At 37.0% G+C, this 26,162-nt stretch overlaps 1 protein-coding gene across 5 annotated transcripts; it reads left to right on the top strand.

Moving 5' to 3' along the window:
- The first annotated feature begins 2,793 nt into the window (after positions 1-2,793).
- CKAP2 (cytoskeleton associated protein 2) lies at positions 2,794-18,176 on the top strand. 5 transcript variants are annotated; one of them, XM_019668880.1, is made up of 9 exons: positions 2,794-2,974; positions 8,053-8,227; positions 9,144-9,222; positions 9,328-10,190; positions 10,641-10,845; positions 12,065-12,235; positions 13,930-13,999; positions 16,392-16,647; positions 17,138-18,176. In XM_019668880.1, the coding sequence occupies exons 3-9, from the start codon at positions 9,160-9,162 to the stop codon at positions 17,385-17,387; spliced, it is 1,878 nt and encodes a 625-aa protein (XP_019524425.1). In that variant the 5' UTR covers positions 2,794-2,974; positions 8,053-8,227; positions 9,144-9,159; the 3' UTR covers positions 17,388-18,176. The 5 variants fall into 5 exon arrangements, with proteins under 5 accessions (XP_019524425.1, XP_019524423.1, XP_019524422.1 ...); XM_019668878.1 differs by lacking the exon at positions 8,053-8,227 and adding an exon at positions 3,896-4,000 and having other exon boundaries at positions 9,147-9,222; XM_019668877.1 differs by lacking the exon at positions 8,053-8,227 and adding an exon at positions 3,896-4,000.
- The last annotated feature ends 7,986 nt before the right edge of the window (positions 18,177-26,162 follow it).

Raw genomic sequence — 26,162 nt, 5'->3', positions numbered from 1 at the left:
TCCACAACTAGACTGAAGAACAAAAGGACAGCAACTTGTCTGTTCCCCTTCCCTGATTCCCCAACACTGTTCCCCTCCCACAATTCCCCAATAAAATCTTTAAAAAAAAAAAGAAAGAAAGAAAAGCAGTTAGTTAACTATAAGGGAGCTCCTATAAGATTGTCAGCTGACTTCTCAACAGAAACTTCGCAGGCCAGATGGGATTGGCATGAAATAGTCAAAAGTGATGAAAAGCAAGGACCTACAACCAAGATTACTCTACCCAGCAAAGTTATCATTTAGACTCGAAGAACAGATAAAGAGCTTCCCAGACAAGAAAAACCTAAAGGAGTTCATCACCACCAAACCAGTATTACAAGGAATCTTAGAGGGACTTCTTTAAGACAAAAAAATACAAAAATAAAAAGTAAATAAAAAATATGAATAATAAAATGGCTGTAACTATTGGGTTGTTGGAAAAGTCATGATATATTTTTTCTGTTTTTTGTTGCAAATATGTCATGACTTTTCTGACAACCCAATACATATCTATCAATAATTACTTCAAATGTAAATGGATTGAATGCTCCAGTCAAAAGATAGGGTGGCTGAATAGATGAGAAAACAGGACCCTTACATATGTTATCTACAAGAGACTTCACATTGAAAGGCACAAACAGACTAAAAGTAAAGGTATGGGAAAAAGATATGCCATGAAAATGGAAACAAACAAACAAAATATCTGGGGTAGCACTACTTATGCCAGACAAAATGGACTTTAAAACAAAGGCTATAATGAGACAAAGAAGGACCCAGTAATCCCACTTCTGGGTATTTATCTGAAGAAACCCAAAATGTTACTTTGATGGGACATGTGCATCCATATGTTCATTGCAGCATTGTTTATAATGGCCAAGATGTGGTGGCAGCCTGGTGTTCATCAATGGATGAATGGATAAAGAGTAGGTTGTATACATATATACAAAGTAATATTGCTTGGCCAGGGAAGGGAATGGGTTCTTACCATCTACGGCAGCGTGGATAGTCCTGGAGGGTATTGTGCTGAGTGAAGTACGACAGAGAAAGACAGATGCAATGTGATTTCGCTTATAAGTGGAATCTAAAGAACAAAAGAAATAAACAAAACTGAAATAAACTCATAGATACAGAGAGCATTTGATGGTTGTCAGACGGGAGGGGTTTTCAGGGTGGGTGAAAAATGGGAAGGGATTAAGAAGTACAAATTGGATGTTACAAAGTAGTCATGTGGATGTAAGTTATAGTATAAGGAATATAGTCAATAATATTGTAATAACTACGTATAATGTCAGATGGGTACTAGATGTATTGAGGTGATAGATGGGAGGGGGTGGGGGGCAGGGTGAAAAAGGTGAAGGCATTAAGAAGTACAGATTGGTAGTTACAAAATAGTCATGGGGATGTACAGCAAAGCATAGGGAATACAGTCAATAATATGGTAATAACTATGTGTAGTGCCAGCTGGGTACTAGACTAGTTAGAGGGATCACGTCTTAAATTACATGCTTAAATTATATAACCACTATGCTATACACCTGAAATTAATATAAAATAATATTGAATATCAACTATAATTGAAAAATTTTAAAAGGGGGTTAAAGGTGAATGGGAATATGAGTTTCAGATTTCCAGGTATAAAACAAATAAGTCATGGGGATGTAATGTACAGCATAGGGAATATAGTCAATAATATTTTGAGAGCATGTTACAGTGTCAGATAGTTGCTGAACTTTCAGGGATCACTTCTTTAAGTATATAAATGTTGAATAACTATTGTGTACACCTGATAATAATGTAATATTGTATGTTAGATATATTGTCATTAAAATCTTTAAAAAAGAAAGAAAAAAGCAGAGAAAGACAAGAAACACTAACCATGCCCGAGAGCCAGCTGTGGAGGCCCTCACACCTGGGCAGGGGAGATAGAAATTGCATTCTCCCATCTCTGTCTCCATACATAATACCTGTCTGAAACAGTCCAGTGCAGCCTTAATGCAATGATGAAGCAAGGCAGAGAAATGCTATGAACCCAGAGCATAAAACCAGAAAGGCACAGTCCAGGACTCTCGCTAGCTCCCTGCCACTCCCACCCCTTTCTAGTTCTGAATTATTTTGTCTTTGAAACGCACACACAAAATGTCTACAACAAATGCTATTTTAATCTTCACAGGCAGATTATAAGAGACGGGTCTATCCTCATTTTTTTCCTTTCTCCTTGTCTCCTCTTTTTTGCATGTGCTAATTGTGTAGTACAAAAGAAATTACACCCTAATTTCAGCTCCCTCTTGCAAGCTATGCAAACGTGGACAAGTAACTTCTAAGTCTGCCCCTTATCTGTGAAACAGGAGATGATAATGTCCCACTTCAGAGCTCTGATGTGGCAATGAAGTAATATTTGTGAAAGGGATGTACTGGTGCTGTCGGTATGGTAGTCTGTACCTATATCCTCTTCCTCCTCCTCAGTGAACACGCCCATGTTTAATAAGAAGCGCAGCCAAACACCACTTTTCCCGTCTGCCTTCCTCAATGGAGTGTGAGCGTCTAAAGTCAAGTCCTATCTGCCCTATCTGCTACAGGGCAAAGACTTCGCAGGCCAACTCCTACCAACTTACAAGTCCAGGACGAAGAGTCTTGTTTTGCTTTGAAATCTTAGGATCAGACCAAAGCTGCACCAGCTGAAAACGGCAAACACCATACCCACCCCGGCAACCGTAACCCAGGCTCCGCCCCCTGCGCCCATTGGCCCATTCAATTCACGCCGGCACCAATGGGAAGAGGCGGCAGCCGCGCCGTCTAAAAGCCGAGCCCCTGGCGGCGAGCACAGTGCTACGGGACTCCGAGGGATTGCGAAGCGGTCTAAACCCAGGCGCAACTCCCTGCCCCGCACTTAGCATCCAAACGGTGCCACACAACCAACTACTGCCCCCAAGTCGGAGGGCCCATCCCATGTTCAAAGGTGAGGGCGGCGTTAGCGGGATCGGCGCGAGCCGGCGGGCGGGTGGTTTTCCTGAGGAGGAGACCGGGGCGGAGGGAGGTTGTGGGGTTGGAGGGGTGACTGCGGCTCAGCCTTCAGGGCCTTGGGTCCGCAGAACAGTTTCAACCCTGACCAGTTGTGGAGACCCTTAACGAGTCACTAGGCTTTTCGTAGCTGCGTTCTTGATAGAGTGTAGCCCGATCCGCGGTGGTAGCGTGCGGGTTGAGCGCCTCGCGTGCGGTTGTTTCTGGCCGGTGTGGCCCACTCGCGGTGGAGACAGGCCTAATTTCAGGGATTCCGTAATAGTGAGGGGGCGCCTGTGGGGCTCGGGAACCGACTCGCGGGGGCCCGGCTGCGTCCAAGCTGAGAGCCGATTGCGCCTGCGCGGGGCAGCCCCGCCTCCCGAGTCGAGAGCGAATTTCTGGAGGGGTGGTCTTGTCTCAGCTGATGCTCCCAATTTAATGCCTTAGACATTATAGACATTATAGAAATCTAGTTGGCTAGGTCTTCAGAAGTAATATTGTTATTTCTTTGGCCTACACGTGGGAAAACAGAACAAAGAAATTCTTACCCAATTCAGTTCTGGTAAATTAGACAACTTGGCGTCTAGTGTCTCATCCCTACCATTTATTTGGTTTCCTGAAGCTCCGCTTTCAGTAACTGTATGTTGAAAATGATGTTCTCCAGATGTTTCAATTTAGATGATGTGATTCTTGTGCAAAGTGGTTGTGAGGACCTCTTATGGTAACAGTCTTAAAAATGGGATTATTTCTCAAAGGCAATACTGAATTGGGAAATGTTCTGTTATATGCAAGATGTGATCATAAGTAGAACATTTTTCGAAATAAAATCTTCACTGAGTCAATAATTAATGTTATTGTTGTAACTAATGTAGACTTGTAGCTCTTTTGTTATTTAGAAGAAACAAAACAAAAACTCAAGGAACATCTATCTGCTCAAAAGAAAAACTTCTTTTGCGTACAAACAGGAAAATCAGATATTATCCAGGTGAGGTCAATTTTTTTAAAATTTCAGATCTGTAAAATTATATCAGAACTGTCCAATAAAAATGTCTTATGAGGGCCGGCCGAGTGGCGCGATGGTTGGGAACTGGCTTGGGGCGCCAGAGGGCCTCTGTTCGGATCCCACATGTGAGGGCCAGTGACTCGGCCCTCTGCAGCTGAGATGCTGCCTGGAGCTGGGCTGCTGGGAGTCGCTGGCTACTGCGTAGGCTGTAGCCCCTGTGGCAGTGGGCTGCCATAAGCTGCCGTGTGTAGCCAGTAGCCAGCTTGAGCAGCCAGTAGCTGCAGTGAGCGGCCGTCCAGAAGCCGGCGACTGATCTGCCTCGCCAGAGAAGAGCGCAATGATGGTGCCAACTTGGGCCAGTGAAGCAACATCCTCCACAACTAGACTGAAGAACAAAATGACAGCAACTTGTCTGTTCCCCTTCCCCCAATTCCCCAGCACTGTTCCCATCCCCCCAATTCCCCAATTAAAAATGTCTTATGAGCTACATGTATAATTTAAAATTTTCTAGTAGCCACATTTAGAAAGGTTTTTAATATGAAATGAATTTGAATAACATTTAATTCAACATATCCCATTATCATTTCAACATGTAATACTTAAAAAAATTATTTACATTTGTTTTTGGCACTGTTTTCAAAATCTGGTGTGTATTTTATATTTTCAGCACAGCTCAATTTGAATCTAGCCACATTTTAAGTGCTCAATAGCATGATGTGGCTTACTGGCTACCTTAACAGATGGCAGAGCGTTAGATCATAATTTCCTTTGTAAATTAACTCGCACTCTAAGAAGAAACAGTTAATATTAATCCAAAGTTGTGTACATTTACTAAAATACTTTTATGGTTTATACAGTGCTACAAAGGCCAGTCTTTCTATAATTTAGCAAGGTTTTAGTCAGAGTGAGTGAGTGAATGTGTGTGTGTTGGAGGGGAGTTGTTCTTTGGGAGGTGGCCCTCCTAAATGGAAATCATTTGTGTTAGTCTCAGCCTTCCATAGGAATATATTTGTAGTGTTTTGTTAATTTAAAAATAGTACATGGTTGTGACTAAGACAAAAACCCATGAAAGGATATAATGCAGAACATCAAAAGGTCCCCTCACTCTCTTGTGGTAACTGCTAGTTAACATCCTTTCAGGCTCTTTCTGTGCAATCTAGGAGCATGGGCTTTAATTTAAAGTAATATGGGTCTGGGCTGGAATATGTAAGTCTGCCACTACAACTGTGTAAACTCAGGCGAGTTACACAGCCTCTTTGAGTCTATTTATATTAAAATGGGGTAGTAATAGTTGTTTTTCTTGGGGATTAAATGAGATAGGGAATGCATGGTACTATGACTGGAATATAGTGAGAGCCCAATAAGCAACAGATCATTTCACGATCTCAGTGGCTTTACACACAGTGGACTGGTTCTTGCTTTATTCTCCTTGTTTCCCTAATTTTCTCCCAACATCATTGTCATCCTCATGGGTTTAAAAAAAAAGGTCTCATTTTAATTTGTAGTTTGCATTAGGTACTTATTGATATGTGTTTTCATTATGAATGCTTCATACCCTTCCCGTGGTTTGAAAGTGGTCAGATTCTGCTTATGTTTAGAAGGGAGAGTTGACAGGACTTGGTGATAGATTAGGTATGGTATGTAAAAGAAAGAATGGAGTTAAAGGTGATCCTGAATGTTCCAGATGAAAAGAGACTAAAGAGATGTGACAACTAAATTCAGCACCTGACCCTGTAGCAGAAGGGGAAATGTTGTAAAGGACATTATTGGGTCAGTTTTCAATTAGAATATGAACAGTAGATTAAAGTGGTATATCAAGGTAAATTTGTGAATTTGATATTGTGGTTATATAAGAGAAAATCCATATTTTTAGGAAATAAACACTGAAGTATTTAGGGATAAAAGGCCATGTATATAACAATGTGAAAAGTTCAGGTAAAAAATTATATACACATGCTTAGAAAGAATGCAAATGATAACACAAGTGGGATAAAATGTTAACTATCCTCAAATTTGGATAAAGAGTACATGAACATTCTTTGAACTAGTTATACTTTTGCCACTTTATAAGTCTGGTATTATTTCCAAACAAAATGTTTTGTTTTTTGTTTTTTAAATTTTAACTTTAATAAATTGCTTTACTTTAGAATAAATATTTTTCACAAATCCCACAGTTCTTTGCTTAAAACAAACCAAAAAAATGGTCTTGGACTTTTTATTTGAATAACTGAGTGGATAGTGATATTATATATTAAGATGGGGAATACTGAAGGAGGAGTGGGGGAGTTAGGAATTCTGCTTTGACCATGAGCATGTTGAGTTTGAGGTATGCCAATAAGGCATCCAAGTGGAGGTGCCAAATAGTTATGTGTCAGGGTTTGAGATTGGCTCTGGAGATATAAACCTGGGAATTGTCAGTGTGTGGATGATGTTTATTTAACACCTAGGAGTGAAATGAGATTGTTAGAGAATAGGTAAAGAGACTATTAATTCAAATAAGACAGTAAGTCTCAACTACTGAAATAAGGAATCCATTGGGGTCATGGGGTATATAATACTCTTATAATCAAAAGAAAAGAAAATTCTAAAACTTTTGGTTTTACCAAGAAACCTCACAAGTACTATTTTTACTCCTTTCAGGAAACATGTCAATTCAAATATTATTGCTTGAGCTACAAATTATGAAATAGACAACCAATCAGAGTTGCATCTTTTCAAAATTAAACAGTTCTATTTTACTTTTTATTTTCTATTGTGGGTATTTTAAGACTCCTTTGTTCAGATAACACTTCTTAGGGCAATTTGATCATAAGAAAATAGGATTATATATTTTCATTTATGGATTATATATTTTCATACCGGACAGGTGAATAAGGGGGATTCTTATTATTATCCTGAGTTTTTTTTTTTAAGGTTTAATCATTTTATTTATTTTTTCCTTTTTTAAAAAAATTGAGTTATAGTTGACATACAATACTGTATTAGTTTAGGTATACAACATAATATGATATTTTTATACATTATGAAATGATCACAATAAGTCTAGTTACTATCTGTCACCATACAAAGTTACTACAGTATTATTGACTATATTCCCTGTGATTTATTTTATGACTAGAAGTTTGTACCTCTTAATCCCCTTCCACGAATTTCGCCTGTCTCCCCACTCCTCTCCCCTCTGGCAACCACCAGTTTGTTTTCTGTGTCTAAGGTTCTGTTTCTGTTCATCCTGAGAATTTTTTAGCAGCAGTTAGAAAGACCAGCAATTTGAAGACTAAGCACTAGAATTATGTCATCACTGACAGAAAAAGAGGAGTCCCTCAGAAGTACAAAACTGAAATAAAAAAGGCAGAAGAAAAGTTTAAAATTTGAATGTGGCCTTGAGCCCCAGCGAGGTTAGGAAGAAGAGAGACTTATAAAAGAAGTGGACTACTGAGGTAGAAGGGAAAGTAGAACTGATAATCCAGTAGCAAAGTGAAGAAAGAATGACTACCTGTATCAAGTGCTATTGAAAGGTTCATTCAGTAAGACGAAGACGGACTTGACCATGAGTTGAATGTAGAAACAATTGAAGTGGATGACATTAGGAATTTCAGTAGAGTGGTGGGGACAAATTTCTGATAGGCATAACTGAGAAGAGAATGGAATGTGATAGCATAGAGACAGTACATATAGATATCTCTTTTTGAGGAGTTTTGCTATAAAGAAAAGAAATGAAGTAGCTGAAAGGGAATGTGAGGTTTAAGACTTTAAGATGAGATATAATATGTAGTGTTTATACGCTGGTGGGATGACCTAGTAGAGGGACAAATTAATGATGCAGAAGAATGAGCAAATAATCACAGGAAGAAAGTCCCTGAGTAGGCAAGAGGGAGAGCACAAATGGAGAGTTTGACCTTAGGTCAGCATGTGTCAGTTCATACATTAGACAGGAGGGAAGGCAGAGTATATGGGTGCAGAGTCAGATAGGCTGGTAGTCTTTGGTGGAGGAAAGATAGGCTAATTCTTGTTAAAACTGCTTCTTATTTTCTCAGTGAGACAACATCACAGTATACTGTAAGCCCAGAAGTAAAAGACTGTGATCAGTATGGGATCTGATTAGTGAAGGTACCACATTGGGAGCAACCTGGCAGGTTGACTCTGAGCATCATCTCCCACCCCACACCAGACAGCTGGCCAGGGAATAACAAGGGGAGTATTTGCCATCAGGTAATGAATGCAGGAGCTTAAACTGGGGAGACATTGCTATGCTCTGGATGACTGACAATGCCTGGGAGGAATGGAAAGCACCTACACTCAGAAGATAGTTACCAAGATACCCTGTTTAATGGCACATTTTGACCCTTCGCTGCGATCATTCAAAGTGTGTAGTGCAAGCTATGTCCCGTCTCCAAGCAGGCTAAGCGAATAGATGTGAAAGGCGATATAACCAAAATTATTTTGTTGACTAAATGTACACTTTTTTCACATTTTAACATCTCTGAACTAGGGCTCTGTCTTAGAATCAATGGCATCTAATTGACCCTGTTTTTCCCTTTCTTCACTTGCTAAGAGATTCTCACAGCCTGTACTAACCAGTCTGTATTTATAAAAAGGAGTTTAAGTCAAATTCTTGAAGACGGATTTTCTTTGGATATATATTCTCAATGCAGTGCCATCTAGAAACTAAAGTCCCTATTAATAGATTAAGCTATAAGTGTGTGAGTGGAGAATTTTGGATTTCTTTTGCGAAGAGTATTTTAAAATTATTTTCAATGTAATTCTGTTACTGAGTACTTAAAACTAAAACTAACCAAAGAAAGTATTGCTTAATAAAGGTTTTGAAGACTTGTTTGAATGACTAGAACAAAATGGCTTAGAATGAGATTATCAAGTATTTATATATTCTGTGGGGGTAGGGTGTTAAGACTTTTAAGAATATATCTTTAAATTCCTCAGCCATCTTGTTTATAACATTTGATCACTCTACATTAAGAAAAGTTTTGGTTAGGAGAAATAAATCTCTCAGTTATTTCCTCAATTTAAAATTATGAAGTCAGGTAACTGTTATTATTCTTCTATCTCTTACCCCCAAAAGGAAACCTTGGTATGGGGTTAAAAAAAATGTATTATTATTTTTTTTAAGTAGTAGAGACCAGAGAATGATGACATCTGAGGGTCAAGTCCAAGAAGAAACAAAAGTTCTGAAACTTAAGACAAAAATGGTAAGATATGGACATAGTCTTATAAACTGTCCTTTTTTTTCCCTTTCCTAAACTCTTTCTGTAAGAAATGAGTTCTGAAATACTGATTTGTCTTAACTCTTTTAGGCTGATAAAGAAAACATCAGTAGACCTACAAAGAGCAAAAATAATTTAACAGTTGAAAAAAAATATATTCCTTTAAAACCTTCTAACGAATTAACCAATTCAACTATAGCAATTGACACACATAATTTGGAGAATAATAATCAAACTCTGCAGTTTTTACCAAATAAAGATAAGCCCCAAAATCAACGTATGACATTAAGCCAAGCATTTCACATTAAAAACAATGATAAAAAGAAACAAATGACTACCGAAAAACCAAAGCAAGATGCTAACATGATCAAGAAACCTGTGCTTGGATCTTATCGTGGTCAAATTGTTCAGTCTAAGGTTAATTCATTTAGAAAACCTATACAAGTCAAAGAAGAGAATTCTGCAACAACAAAGAAACTTTCAACTGCTATCTCTAAAGCCACAAAGCCTCAGCCTATAAACACGAGCAGTGTAACAGTGAAAAGTGATAGAGCCTCAAATACGATGACTACCACTAAATTTGTGAGCACTACATCTCAGAACAGACAATTGTTGCGTCCTCCTATTAGAAGTCACTACAATAATACCCAGGACTCCATGAACCGAGGCATCAGTAGAACCTCTGCCAATGTTACAGTTCGGAAAGGGCCTCGTGATAAAGAATTACTACAATTAAATTCAGTTGTATCTAATGTCAAAACCAGTTCTTCTGAGGAAGTAAATAAGACACTATCAAGAAGCATCACATCGGGAATTACAGCCAGGCTTGCTTCCTCTTCTAATACCAAACTGACAGAAAAGTCAAAAACCGTGGACCAGCGCAGACATACTATCGCAAAAGCAACTATCGATAGTAGATCTGCTCACCACAAAGAAACTGCAGAAGAGAGAAAGTAAGTAGATGTAATTTAATTGCCTTAATTTTTGATATCGTACCGTTTGTGAATTTGGTTTATAATTTCCTTGAATGTATTAGGATTTTTTTGTGAGGATTCTCCTCTGTCATATGCAGACAAATTTAAGCAAATTTATGTGGTGGAATAGTATGGCCTAAGTTACTGTGCTTGAGTGTGTTTTATTAGGTTGTTTTAGGTAACATAAGTTAAAATGATTAATAAAATTGGGAAATATTTTATAACCTCTCTATTTAAAAATTCATTCTTGGGTCTTTAAGCATGTAATTAACATTGATATGTTTAATTTTTTTCTTCATATTTGTGAACTATGTATGTGCCACTAACATGGAACTACTTAAAGACCTGAAATATTTTTTAACTTTTCCTCTATTTGACAGTGCTATCAGCAATATCACAGTAATGTTTATATACTGTTTCTAACTGTAGAGCTCGTCTGAGTGAATGGAAAGCTGGCAAAGGAAGAGTGCTAAAAAGGCCTCCTACCTCAGTAGTTACCCACGCTGAACCTGAAGGACAAAAGGAAAAACCAGTCGGGTCCTTTTGGACTACCATGGCAGAAGAAGATGAACAAAGATTATTTACAGAAAAAATAAACAAGACAGTTTCTGAATGCCTTAACCTAGTTAATGAGGTAGAGTCTCTGTCTTATATTTGTATAGTAGTTTATAGTTTGTAAGTCACCTTTATAAAATTATCTCATTAAATTATATTAATCTTTTTTGACCAAGTAATGTGTTAGTGGTGTTACGTAAACTTATTGATAATTGTGAAATTATTTCTCTTTAATCTTTAATGGACTGTATTTTCATTGAGTTTATATAAATATGTCAAAGGGATAGATTTTTTACCTGAGTTATAAATATTGTATTCCTCTAAGATGTTAATAATTTACCAAAGACTAGCAATACACATTAGCTGAGTCATTATCACAGATTAATTTCAAGTTAATTAAAATATTTGCAAACAAAAATTCTATTTCTAACAACATCATCATGGTCTTGAACATATTGTAGAGTTCTACTATTTGGACCAGAATCCAACAGACTATAATATAATTATTAACTCCAGATTTATTTCCTCACTACTCTTTAATCTTGCTTTGGTCACACACTACTGTCTAAGATTCAGAGCAAGACAGAGTATACAGAATATGATTTCAAACCTTACTCTAGTCTCAGGAGCATCTCTAAACTTTTTGAAGTTCTGAGGACCAGTGAAATTACAATTAGGGGAACGCTGATTCTATTATTTTTGCTCAGCTGGGGTTTTTTATTGAAACTGTAATTTTTCTGCCCTACTGCTTAATTATTGGGTTGTTAGAAGTCATGACATATTTTTTCTATGTTTTTCGTTGCAAAAATGCATCATAACTTTTCTGACAACCCAATATATATAACTCTTACTTACATAAATCATTACAGATTCATTTTAACCTTACTATCAAAACCTGACAAAGCAATTTTAAGAAAAACCCTGCACGTTATTTTCATCATAAACATTTGGCAGATACAAAAAATCCTAAATAAAGTATTAACAAATGGAATCCCACAGTATGTAAGAGGATAAACATCAAGACCAAATAGTGTTAGTCTGATAGTCTTTTTTATTATTATTAATATTTTTCTCAACTAGTGTATTTTGTGTGTGTGTGCATGTGCACGTGCTTTTTACTTAGGACTGATATGCTTCTTGCTAGCCACTCAAAATAAGTTTGGAGTAAGGAAGATAATAGTGAATGTGTTTATGAATAATTTTCTGTCAGCTTTTTCTGTCACTGATCTTGATTATAGTAAGCTTACTTAATTACTCATACTTTCTAGGCTAAAAGATAACATTCCTTGATATTTTAGGGATGCCCAAAAGAAGAAATATTGGACACGCTGAATGACCTGATTACAAATATTCCAGATGCCAAAAAGCTTGTTAAATATTGGATATGCCTTGCACGAATTGAACCACTCACAAGTCCTATTGAAAATATTATTGCAATCTATGAGAAGGCCATTCTGGCAGGAGCTCAGGTGAGATTACAACTTACTGATCTTTATTAATTACAGTGTAAATGATTCAGAATGATTTGGAACACATCACAAAATAACTAAATAAAATTGTAGAAATATATGTCATAGTGAATGTTTAAAGGTGACAAGGATTACATATTATAAAGACTGTTTCTCAACCTCTTAAATAAAATTAGGGATAATCAGACCTTAGAAAATTGGTAAACTGTAAGCTGAAACATACATTTAGTGAAACTTTCCTGGGAGAAATATTTTAGCACAATATGTCATTTTACACATTTTCTAGTTGAGAAATCTGCTGGGAAATTGAATTTTTAATATTAAAATTTATTTATTGAATATAATGCAAATGGAATTAAATTAACTTTTTAAATATTAGCAAGCTCTGATGGCTTTGTAAGAGAACTGTCTTTCACTTTAGGAAGGTATCTTACTGCACTCAGATTTATATGCTGTATGTTTGGTCCTGCTCACATATAGAAAATGGTAATAAACTAGTTTCTCTGACATTTCTACCACCATAGTGATTCGATACCATACCTCTCATCGCTTACTGCTATTACTACATAAAGCCCTGGGTATAGAATAAATTGTATCTTGAGGGTTTTAGGTTAGTTTTTTGTTTGTTTGTTTTTATGGGAAAATGTCCCTAAAATGTATTTCCTTTTGACCAAGTTTCTGAAAAACTCATTCTTGGAGATTGTTTACAAAGACTTTTTTTAAAATTATCTTTTTAGACTTTTTCTTAAGAAAGGTCTACTCTTAGTAGTCTCAGCAAAGCCAACAAATGCTATTTGACCTTTCACCTGAATCAGAAATCAAAGATTCAGTAGATAGTCTCTCAGTGGCTATTATGTGTAAAACACTTTGCAGAAGAATAATTGTATTTGACAGAATCCCTTCTGAAAGGGAGTATTAGGTCCCTACTACACTGAACCAAACCAGAAGGGGTATTACTTAAGGCGGCTTACAGCAGTATAACTAGGATGCATCACTAAAGCTAAGGGTTCACATAGAAAGCAGAAGAGTACAGCAGAAATTGGAAAACAAGGATCAAAATTAGCCAAGAAAATTGAAAGCAGGATGGGTGATTGAGGAATTCAAGACTAAGTTCTAGAACTAAAAATATGAGCCAGAGCATTCCTTTTATATAATATCTTGAATATGTTGCATTAGCAGACATGGTAGTTCAAAAGAACACAGGAAGTGCTCATAATATCTGGCATATAATGGACACTTAGTGAACTGTAGAATTTTTGAACCTCAAGCATTTACTACCATGCTAAACAATAATACAACCATGTTCTTGAATGTAGGAGAAAAGGAGTAAACTTAATATAAATTTAAAGTAAACTTTAATCAGCTTTTTAATAGATATTAATAATGTTAAGTTGTTACTTGTTCACTAATTTTGTTCATAGCAAGCCAGCAATAATAGTTACCAAAGGCATAAGAAAAATTATGGGAAAAATTTTTAAGCTGATGAAATGCTATCTCTTAAGTTCATTTTTATTTTATAAATTGGAAAAGGCAGCCATTGTTTCAGTTTGAGTGGCAAATGAGTATCTAAGAACCATTGCCTTGTTTTAAAATATGAAATTTAATCACTGGTTTTAACATTTTCAACTTGGACAACATAGTGTCTGAGAATATAATACTAATATGGGTCTGCTTTCTTCATTTAAAAATTCAAGCCTATTGAAGAGATGCGACATGTAATTGTAGATATTCTAACAATGAAGAGTCAAGAAAAAGTTAATTTGGGTAAGTTAGTAACTTGTTTCTTTCAAGTGAATTGTGATTTTATTAAATTTCTTTGCTGAGTTATTTTTCTTTTATTATTTTTAACTTTTTAAATATGTAGATTGATCAATCCTCATATTTCTGTTGACATACCTCTGAGTTTCAGTGGCTTTGTGTAATATGAAGGATTTTTAATTAGGAGGTCTCATTCAAAACCTAAATTTGTCATTGAGTGTCTGAAAGTTACCTATGTAGGCCTTTATTTCCTGCCTTAAAGATGAGGCAGTTTGACTTAGATGATCTCTAAAGACTTTTTACATATTAAATGCTGTCATCTGTTTTATGCTGAAGAGAAGCTCATTTAGGAATTCTCTTTGCTAGGAATAATAGATTGAGAGGAGGTAAGAGATTCATTAGTTGTCAGGTATATAAAATGTAAACATTTTCTAGATTCAAATGTAGGTTGTGCCAATTACTGTGAAGTTTTGCAAGAAATTTAACCGCTTCCTTATCTGTAAAATGAGATAATGTGAATATCTTCCTCAAAATTGTTGGGACCATTGAATGAAATAATGTATTGAGTTGTCGGATTGACAAGGACAATAACTGATCTCACCATTGTTTCCTCAGTGTTAATGCAATGCCTGCCATATATTAGGCACTTAGATATTTGTTGAATTAAAGGATCCATATTCTCACTTCAACTTCTTCTCACTAAAAGAACCACATTCACTTTATCATGTAACTGAAATGTCTCTTAGTAAGAATCTCTAATAATTTTTTAATAATCAAATCTAGAGGTCTTTTCAGCTTGATGGATTTACCAGATGTCTCACAAGTATTTCACATCTCACATGTTTTATTTTGAACTCTTTGTCTTCCTCACTGCTTCCCCATACCATCTCTTCCTCCCAAAAACTAAAAGGAAAAAGAAAAAAATCCTCCTCTGTGATTAAAAATTCCTAAGCAAGAAATTTTTGAAGAGATGACCCTAATACATACACTCATTCAGACATACACATGCATTCATTTGTTTATGAATTCCTAACTCAGAAATAACTCTTAAATCAGGCTTTTCCTTCCATCACTTACTTCTGCCACCTTGCTTAGATTGTTAAAACAGCTTTGTATTCTTACCATCACAGATTATTAGTTTTCATTCCCTACTATTTCAAACCATCCTTTTTAGTGACCAAATCTAATTATATCTCTGTCTCTCCAGCAGATTTTTTTTACCAAACTTCTTGCATATAATGAACCTTAGTTCATTACAAACTAGCCCCTTCCTACCTTTTTGAGGTGTGACTAAAAACAAACAAACAAACAAACAAACAAACAAACCCAGAATGTTTAAATAAGAAAAAGTTATTACAGTAAAAGACACATTTCCATTAATCTCCCTCAAAATACTCCCTCTTGCTTCAAACACACTTATCCCATCGTTCTTGCCACTTTCTGAAGCAGTTCTGGAAGTCCTCTTTCAAGAGTATCTTTAGTTGCACAGTCAAGGCTGCCTCAATTTCCTGAATCATCTTGACTTTGAGGAAGAGCCAGAAGTCGCATGGTGCCAGATCCGGTGAATAAGGTGGATGAGGACACACCGCAATATTTTTATTTGACAGAAAGTGCCGTGCCAGAAGCGATGTGTGACACGGAACGTTGAGGATGATTTACCGCACACTTTGAAACACACCTTCTCTCATCCGTAGCTCACACCCGACTGATTGCACCAAACAACTTGAAACTTGGCACACACTGTTACTAAGGTTTGAGGTGCCACTTCTCCTGTTGAAGATTCCTGCCTTTCCATTGGATGGCACTCGGCAGCAGCATTCACCATATTTTTTTATCATACCACATATCTGAACTCATTACCTCCTTCCCACATTCTTACCTTGTTCCTTACCCTATATCTTAAGCACACTGGACCTTTAATGTTGTCTTAATAGATCATTTTCTTTTAAGCTTCATGCCAAGATTGTCTTCCTTGGTCTTATCAAGTATTCATTTTTCAAGATCCAGCATAAATGTCACTAACGAAGCCTTCTCTAGTCATCTTCCTGTCTCACAAGCAAAGTTAGTTATTCCTTCTTATGGGTTCTTACCTCAATTATAGCCTTTACCTAGTTTTATAATTAATTATTTTCAAGCATGTCTCTTCCATGGAATGTGACCTTCTCAAAGGACAGGAATTATTTCATTCTTATATTTGTATCTATAATCCCTGATACATAGGAGTTAGTAAATATTTGTTAAATAGTTGTCAGCAGTATTTGCTTAGGAAAAGTAATGGTTAGAAGATGGCTTAGCTGTTTTAATTTGAAAATCTGGCCCACTATGAATAACTTTAATATAGTCTGATTTTGTTCTTTAAATTTGACCAAAAGCTCAATATATATACATATTTATATAGGAGAAAATTTTGAAGAGGCTTGTGCAACCAAGGAACAAATCCAAGAAGTCAACATTGAAGATACTGATGTTAAACTAGAGTCAGGAAAACCAGAAATGGAAAATAAACACCATAGAAATGTGGTATTTCAAGATGGTGAAAAGGAGCAAAATGACAAAACAAAAGATCCAGCCAATGATGTTAAAACTCTCCATACAGAAACTAGAGAGAGTTGTTTAATTAAATATAATGTATCTACTACACCATACTTACAAAGGTAAGCTTTTAAAATGTAATGTGCTGTGATTTGTTTTTATGCTTAAGGATAATAAATATGGTATTTTTAAATCTTTAAGATAGCTCCTGATTAGAACTAGTATTTGTTAATAGAAAGGTTTCAAATGAATATTATTGGGACATTTCATCTTTTAAATGCTGCATTTGCTTTGCTTTTCTGTAAGTATTGCCATTTTGAAAAAGAAAACTTTTACATCACTTTATTTAATCTCTGATTGTGTAATATTGATAACAGTAGGTTTTGGAATTCACCAATTAGCCAATTCTACAGATGTTCAAGTATCTACTGTGTATAAGTTATAACAAAAATAGAAAAAAGAATAAGTTCTTTATTTCAAAGAGCTTGCAGTACCTCTCTATATGATAAGCAATCACATGGTTGTAATATACAAGTTTAGTATGATAAATAGCATCAAAGTAAAAATGTTGACATGTGTTTTAACTCTGGGAATAATTTTGTGGATTTTTAGTGTAAAAAAGAAGATGCAGGTTGATGAAATAAACTCTACATTTAAAGAGCTGAAGTTTCTAACACCTGTTAGACGTTCTCGACGCCTTCAAGACAAGATTTCTGAGTTGCCAAATATGTTAAAAGATCATTATCCTTGTGTGTCTTCATTGGAACAGTTAACAGAGTTGGGAGGTGAAACTGATGCTTTTATATGCCGCCCTAATGCAGCACTGTGCCAGATGTATATGGAGCCTGAAACAACAGAATAGAAATGAAGCTATGATAAGGAATGAGGTTTTTATTATTCCTGGGGTGTTTTGTTTATTGTGACTTTGTATGCCTCTTAGGTCAGGAGTTGGCCAATTACCTAAGTATTCATGGCAGTAAGCTATTGGGTTGTCTGAAAAGTCATGATGCATTTTTGCAACGAAAAACAGAAAAAATACGTCATGACTTTTCTGACAACCCAATATTTTACTAACGTTGACATTATAGCAGGTATTGCCTTCTGTGTTTCTGAAAGCTAAATCCTACATTATTTATCTCAACAGACTAAGATTTTCTCTAAGATAGGTAAATTTTATCAAGTAGTTTACTATGTTCCTTGAATATAGTTAATAAATGTCATTCTAGTTTCAGTGATATTTCTAAAATAACAAATACTTAAACTTGTTTTGCAATATAAAAACTTCATTGTTAAATCGTCCCCTGAAACATGATAGTTATGTATTGTGAATAGTTCTCTTCTCACCACACACACAAGTACTACCAATAAAATTGGTTTTTTATACCTTTGAACTGATACTTAAATGGCATATATCCTCTACCAGCTCTACTGTTTCTAGTAAGTAATTGGTCATTGTAAGAGATTAGGTAATTTAAAAACTGTGTAATATGAATGTGGTTGAAAATCACATACATAGCCCTATTTACGTTCATATATTCCACTTGTATAATACCACCTATCTTCTATTTATTGTCTTCTTGTGTTGTAGACAATAGGATTTTTAGTTTTTAAACTGTACCTATTATGATTACAATAAATTAAAATGTCTACATAATGATGTTTCAATGACATTTATTTCAACAAATATGAAATAGTTTAACCACAGTGAATAATTTTGAACCTTGCCTTCAAAATATTATAGTGGGATTTGACTTGAAGCTTTCAACACTTAAACTAAGTGTATGCTTAATGGTTATTTACGTTTGAAAATTTATCAATCTACTTAACTAAAAATTTACCTTAATTTTTACCTTAATTCTTTAGTTTGTTCTTCTCATATTTTGTATGAGTGGCACAAAATATGACACTTTGAAATAAACTTGACACTGGCCTATATTTCTGAGCTTAATAATATATATGCGTATAGCATAGGTTCATTTAGTCATATAGCATAGCTTTAAATACCTCTGTGAAAGAGAACTTGTGATAAACTATATATGGACAAATTCTATAGAGTGGTGTTCCCCCCCCACCTTCCTTAACTGAGGGAAAACCCTTCTCTCTAAATAGTCCTAGGTCTAACATTTACAGACATAGGTCTAACTCCTTTTCAGATGCTTAAGAACATCTGAACCTGCTGACCTAGGTTTGTTCCAAGCTAACTTATCTTTAAGGATTGATATATGATGCATGAGCTTTGAGGTCCTTTATTCAAAATCTCGGCTTCTGCTACCGTCCTTTAAAAATTATGTGACCATAGAGAAGTTACTTAGTTGAACTTCATCTTTGTGAAGGGTAAAGTGGAGATAGATAATCCCCTCTGATCTTTTTGTGCCATGTTATCTGCTTGTCCCCCAGGTTGATTGGCCAAAATGGGACACCTGCCCATAGCTGGACTGTCAGAATCTTTTCCATAGGTATTTGGAATCAGGACTGAATTGATCTTTTCTGTGTAGTTAGACCTGAAATATATAAATATGAGGCACTGGGTGACAATATGAAGGTTGGGTAGCAAAGGACAGACACCAGTCAACAGAACAATGAAGTAACTACCCGGGAAAAACAGACTCCTGCCTGGGGGTTTCCTTTATTTGGATAGTTATGTATGCATATACACTCGTGTTAAATCCGAATACAGATAAAGCAAAATCCCTCTGCTCTATCCCACTACCCTTCTTAAATATAACTGACATTTGTATGGTAACTTTTCAAATGGTTATTCTGTGTATGTAACATACACAGACATAAACACACATAAACGTGTGTATGTGGATTTTATTTTGCTTTGTTGGCTACAAATGGCACCAATTTGCGAACTCATCCTAGAAAAAGTGCTACATACCTCATTGCTGAATATCACTATGGTCACCTTCGAAGTACTCCCCTTGGGAAGCTATGCACTGATGGCAGCACCTAGTCCACTCTTTAAAACAATTTTGGAACTTGTTGCCTTACAGCTGCCTAACTGTTTGTGCCCCTGCGCCGATCCCATGACATCATAAGGAAGTGTCTCAGAACACTGAGACCTGAAGGAATGATTTCAGTAAAGCTTCCTTAAGGGAGTGTCTCAGAAGGCTGAGACCCAGTGGAATGATATTGGTCATTCTCCCTTGTCAGATGGTTTCGGAGCAGTGACTCCATCCCCTGGGGTTGTGCGTGTGTGTAAAGGCACAGTACATGTTGGAGCACAATGGGGACTTTTGGGGAAAACAGCAGTCAGGCACAAACCTCACAGACCGTGGAAAAACCAAGTTTCACTTCCTTGTATGACTCCTAATAAAAGCTACGTGTTGGACCGATTCGGGTCTCAGTCCACGAAACTTGAGTCCCTTGGCCCCGCTTTAGCTCTATACTTGACTCTTGTTTTTCTTAACCCTGCGCCGCCCCTCTCGTTCTCCATAGCTCTTGCTGCGTAGGACCCAACAAGAACTCTGGAATGGCCATCAGCTGCTGTATCACCCTTGATGTCCTGAATGTCATCCAAATGCCTTCCTTCCAATATTTCTTTTATCTTCAGGTAAAGAAAGAAGTCATTGGGGGCCAGATCAGGTGAGTATGGAGTGTGTTCCAATACAGTTATTTCCTGACTAAAAACTCCCTCAGTGACAGTGCCGTGTTAAGTGGTGCCTTGTCATGATGCAAGAGCCATGAATTGTTGGCGAAAAGTTCAAGTCGTCTTTTTCACGCAGCCTTTTCAGCACTTCCAAATAGTAAACTTGATTAACTGTCCAGTTGGTACAAATTCATAATGAATAGTCCCTCTGATACCAAAAAAGTTTAGCAACGTTGTTGCAACAAGTTTGCGAAATTGTCAGGCATCATACTTCATGTATTGTTCTGCACCTTGCTTTTTGTCTAATTTAGTAAGTCAAGGAACTTTTCATTGACATAGATTAATGGAACATTAATTAAGACACATGGTAGTTCCATTTCCAGTTTTTTGAGATACCTCCATACTGATTTCCATAATGGCTGCACCAATCTGCAGTCCCACCAACAGTGCACCAGGGTTCCTTTTTCTCCACAACTTCGCCGGTACTTGTTTGTTGATTTATTGATGATAGCCATTCTGACTGGGGTGAGGGGGTATCTCGTGGTTTTTATTTGCATTTCTCTAATGATTAGTGAGGTTGAACATTTTTTCATATGTCTGTTGTCTGTATGTCCTCTTTGGAGAAATGTCTCTTCATATCCTCTGCCCATTTTTTAATTGAGTTGTTTGTTTTTTTGGTGTTGAGTTGAATGAGTGTTTTATAAATTTTGGATATTAACCCCTTATCAGATATATCATTAGCAAGTATCTTCTTCTATTCAGTAGGCTGCCTTTTTTTTATTTGATGTTTTTTTTTGCTGTGAAAAACCTTTAAGTTTGATGTAATCCCATATGTTTATTTTTTCTTTTATTTCTCTTGCCTGAGGGGATATATCAATAAAAATATTACTATGGGTAATGTCTGCAAATTTACTCCCTATGTTTTCTTCTAGGAGTTTTATGGATTCAGGTCTTACATTTAAGTCTTTAATCCATTTTGAATTTGTTCTCGTATATGGTGTAAGTAGGTGGTCCATTTTCATTTTTTTGCACGTGTCCAATTTTCCCAGCACCATTTATTAAATAGACTATCTTTACTCCAATGTAAATTCTTGCTTCCATTGATCTCACTTATAAGGTGGAATCTAAAAAACGGAATGAATGAGCAAAGTAAACAGAAATAGTCTCAAAGATATAGAGGAACAACTGATGGTTGCTAGTTGGGAGGGGGTGGGGATGAGGGAGAAGGGGAAGGGATTAGACAGCATAAATAGGTAACTACAATATTGCCACAGGGATATGAAAGACAGTTCGGGGAATATATTCAATAATGTAAATATTTTGTAGGGTGTCAGATGGTCACATGTGTTGTTAGGGACACCACTTCATGGATGAAGTAGAGGCTTGATCACTGCACTGTACACCTGAAGCTGATGTTGTATAATATTGTATGTCAACTATAATTGAATATATACACAGTCATGGGATGTGGAGTATAGTGTGGAAGTGGAGTCAATGGAATTGTAATAGATATTTATGATGGGGGGGCAGCAGATTGGGGGAGAGGGGTTGTCACTTTGAGGGGTAAAAAGTATAACTATTGCACTGTCTATACACCTGAAACAAAAAAAAAAAGAAAAAGATAAAATTTCCTACATTTAGACAATCTAATTGAGAAACTGACTGTTTTTATATGAAATTTATTAACTTTTTAAAAAGCCCACAGATTACTTAATGAAGAAAATAAACACAGAATGCAATCAGATGTGAATTATAGCTCTAGTACCTAATACCTGACTAGGACTAATCATGTGGATTTTCACATTTAGTGACAATGATATCAGGAAATTTTTTTGATTTTGTAAAAATATTGTTATGACCATGGAGTGAGTCATACATGAAAGTCATGGAGTCACAGTGGAAAACCACTTTAACAGTTACTAGACTAAAAAAACCATGAATGTTAACAGAGAAAAAAAAGAAATTCAATAAATGTTATGCCCTCAAAAAAAGGACACATGGGAGTTTAGTAAAAGGTACATTTTATATTTCAATACAGTAGAAAAAAGAATGGCTGTGAATCAGCCTTCCACTTTGAGAGCAAGAAATTCCAATCTCTATACCACTTGCAAAAATAAATTCCTGGTAGAATAAATAGTTAAATTTAAGTACATTAGAAGGAAATGTAAAACATATTTTTCCTTATAGAGAGAGCTTTTCTAAGCAAGACTCTTATAAAGGAATCTTTAACATTGAAGGGTAGGGTAGGGCACACAGAGTTTAGCCACACTTAGATCTACCTCTGGGTACAAGTGCAAGACATTGAGGAGCCAGACCAGTTACCACACCTGAGATCTTCAAAATTCTGTGAGGAAATGGATTGTGAAACTAGAACTATATGCCCAAGGTATATTCAAATTTGATGGCAAAATAACTGTCAAATATGCAAGGATTCAGTGTAATTCTCATGAACTTTGAAAGTATTCCTAAAGGGTTTATTCCAGTGAAATAATTAAATCTAAGATTTTAAAAGAATTGTTAGGCACATCAAATCAAATAGAAAGCAGTGGTATACATAATTGTAGATTACAAAACATGAAATGAAAATACACCAATGATTTCAACCGGAGAGGTGTCAAAGACAGAACTGAAGCTAATTTTGCTAATGAGTTTGTCATGTTTGGGAGCAGGATGCAGAAATAACATGTGCTGTCATTGTCTCATTTAAACCCCATTAACTACTAGGGGTTTAAAATACTAAAATATAAAACGTAAGGGTAGGACCCAGCAATTCCTAAGTATCAGGAGAAATGTAAACATGCCCCAACAAAGATTGTACACAAAGATGTTCATAGTAGTCTTATTCATAGTTGCCAAAAACTGGAAACAACCCAAAAGTCCATCAACTGGTGAACGAAAACACATTGAATACTGTGTCCACATAATGGAAATTAAGTAAAAGGAAACAAGAAAAAGGGGGGCAGGCTGAGTGGCTCAATTGGTTAAGAGTTGGCTTAAGAGCACGAGCTCTGAGCAACAGGGTCACCAGTTCGATTCCCACATGAGCCAGTGATGCTGTGCCCAAGCTGAGCTGTCGCTAAACTGCCAACAGGTGGCAGGATGGCTCAGCTGGTGTAACAACAAGATTGTCTGTTCCATGGTGGGCTATGCCCACCCACAACTAAGACAACTCGGCACCTTGAGCTGAGCTGCCGCCCGGATGACTTAGTGGATAGAGCCTGTGCTCTTAGCAAAAAGGCTGCTGGTTCAACTCCTGCATGGGATGGTGGCTACGTCCACCTGCAACTAAGATTGAACACAGCACCTTGAGCTTAGCGGCCACAAGCTTCCGACGGGAAGCCAGATGGCGACTGGCGCCCACCACAACAAAGATTGAAGAACAACAACTTGTCTGGTCCCCTTCCCCAATTCTCCAACACTGTTCCCCTCCCCCAATTCCCCAATAAAATCTTTTAAAAAAAAAGAAAGAAAGAAAAAAGAAAAAGGAAAAAACTGATAAAATATGGTGAATCTCAAAAACTAAAAGAAGCCAGAAAAAAAAAATTATGTACTATATGATGCCATTCATGGGAAATTCTAGAAAAGATAAAACTATATTGACAAAGCAGATCAGGAGTTACCTGGGGCCACGGGTCGGGGAGGGATTGATTTGGAATAATGGACATGTTCTATTTCTTAATTGTGGTAATAGGGCTATACATTTGCCAAAACTTGTTGGAAGTGTACACTTAAAATGGGTGAATTTTTTATATGTAAATTATCCTCACAATAGTGTACCCTTACTTTTAAAAACACAAGGATACCCACTGGGAAAAAAAAAAAGAATATGTAACTCCAACCACTGTGGGGAGGTGGGTGCAATGGGGTTTTCAACTCTGAGGAGTTCACCACACAGAGACAGATGCATGAGGAACTCTAGATGTTCCAGCTCCCAGCTGTTTGAGTCTTCCCAGCCCAAGTGGCAGACCTGAGCTGACCTCTCTGATGATTGCAGCTCCCAGATTTCAAGCTGCCCCTATCTGAAGCTAAGTGGAGCAGGTTCTCAGGTCTGACTTAGTCTTGTCCTTTTCGTCAATGTTTCAGAAGCAGAGCAGGGTTTCCTGCCTGCTTGAAACTGCCCTTACAGCATCCCTCATTTCTATATACGTGGCTTCTGGTAAAACTGTTAAGACCTAATTCATTTAATACATAGGAGTGAACATAGAAAATTAAGACGATCTTTTTTTCTCTATCAACAAGTCCTGGGATTTGAACATATTATCTCATTAGGAACTCAGGAAAATTGACTTTGAGATTCCAAGTTCGTTGGGCATCACATTAGTTTAACATTTTGAAAATATTTGTTGTATCTGTACTGTTTACTAGGACAGAAATCTGGCTCTGTAATCAGTTACACCTGCACTGTACCACATACACTGCAAAGCTGAGAGGTAATGTCTGCAATTGCTTACTGTGTTATCATCTAAAGATCGTTACTTTTCCATCTTTTGAGGCTCAGAGTGACCAACTACATGAGTGGTTCTCCTCCAGGGGCAAAATTTTGCATTGCCTCCACCTCTCCCCATCCCCATCCCCATCAGGGACATTTTTAATATCTAAAGACAGTTGTACTTGTCAAGACTGAGGGCAGAGACACTAATAAACAACCTGCAAAGCACAGAACAATGCCACCCCCCCCTGCCCCCCTAACAAAGACTTATCCAGCCCAAACTGTCAACAGTGCTGAGGTTGAGAAGCCCTGAACTAGGCAACTGCCTCCTCTCTTCCCATTAATGCCATCTAATGACTTCTCAATCACTCCCTCACCTCTCATTCCAATGAACGTGGCCTTCTACTTCAGCAACGGATTCCTAGGCCACACGTGGACTTTGACATCACCAAGAACAGTTTCTCTTCTGAAATCTTAGATATTATGGTCCTGTTCTCTTTACACCTACTCTCCTGCTAGCTGTCTTTCTCCCTGGCTCTCTCTCTCTGTTTTTTTACTTCATTCAGACCTCTGGTTCATAAAATGCCTCCTTTTTCCCCATCATGACTTCTTAGACTTGCACTAGAAATAGAAATATATAGCAAGCTACATAGATAATTTAAAATACTCTAGAAGCGATTGTTTAAAAATGTAAAATGAAACAGGTACAGTTAATTTTCATAATATATTGTGTCGTCGGAAAAGTCATGACACACTTTTGCATAGAAAACATAGAAAAAAATACGTCATGACTTTTCCGACGACCCAATATTTTACTTAACCCAATATATTCAAAATATCAGTTCAGCATTAATCAATATACAGAATTAATAATGGGATATTTTACTTTTTTGTACAAGGTCTTTAAAATCCTATGTATATTTTGCACTTATATCACATTTCTATTCTCACTAGCCACTTTTCCGGTGCTCAAGAGCTACACATGTCTAGTGGCTACATATTGGATGGTGCCACTCCAGACTTCACTTCCTTCATAGGGATATTCAGCCTAGATACCAAGGTGTGTCACTTCACCCATCCTTATAGCGGCACCCTCAACTCTCTCATCCCAGTGTACTTCTGTTTGGCTTATCGGCATAATCTCAATTTTAGATCAATCTAAACTTCTCACTGCTAGAGATGATTACACAGCTCTATGTTGGCATCACCGCTGAGCAACTCAGTAGCCTTTGTCCACATTAGCTTCCTCTTATACTCTAATAACAATAATCAAAACTTTACTACTCGGGCCGGCCCAGTGGCGCGTTGGTTAAGAGCTGGCTTGGGACGCCAGAGGGCCCTGGTTCGGATCCCACATATGAGGGCCAGTGACATTGCCCTCTACAGCTAAGATGCTGAACAACAGCTCAACCTGGAGCTGGGCTGCGGTGAGTCACTGGCGACATTGTAGGCTATAGCCCCTGCTGCAGTGGGTTGCCATGGGCTACCGTGTGTAGCCAGCAGCCAGCATGAGTGGCCAGCAGCCACCGTGAGCGGCCATCCAGAGGCCGGCGACTGATCTGCCTTGCCCGGGAAGAGCGCAATGATGGTGCCAACTTGGGCCGGTGAAGCAGCGT

Source organism: Hipposideros armiger, unplaced genomic scaffold (genome assembly GCF_001890085.2).
Source record: "Hipposideros armiger isolate ML-2016 unplaced genomic scaffold, ASM189008v1 scaffold_541, whole genome shotgun sequence".
Taxonomy (NCBI): domain Eukaryota; kingdom Metazoa; phylum Chordata; class Mammalia; order Chiroptera; family Hipposideridae; genus Hipposideros; species Hipposideros armiger.
The sequence above is the reverse complement of the archived record's forward strand: the minus strand, read 5'-3'. Positions and strand labels throughout refer to the sequence as shown.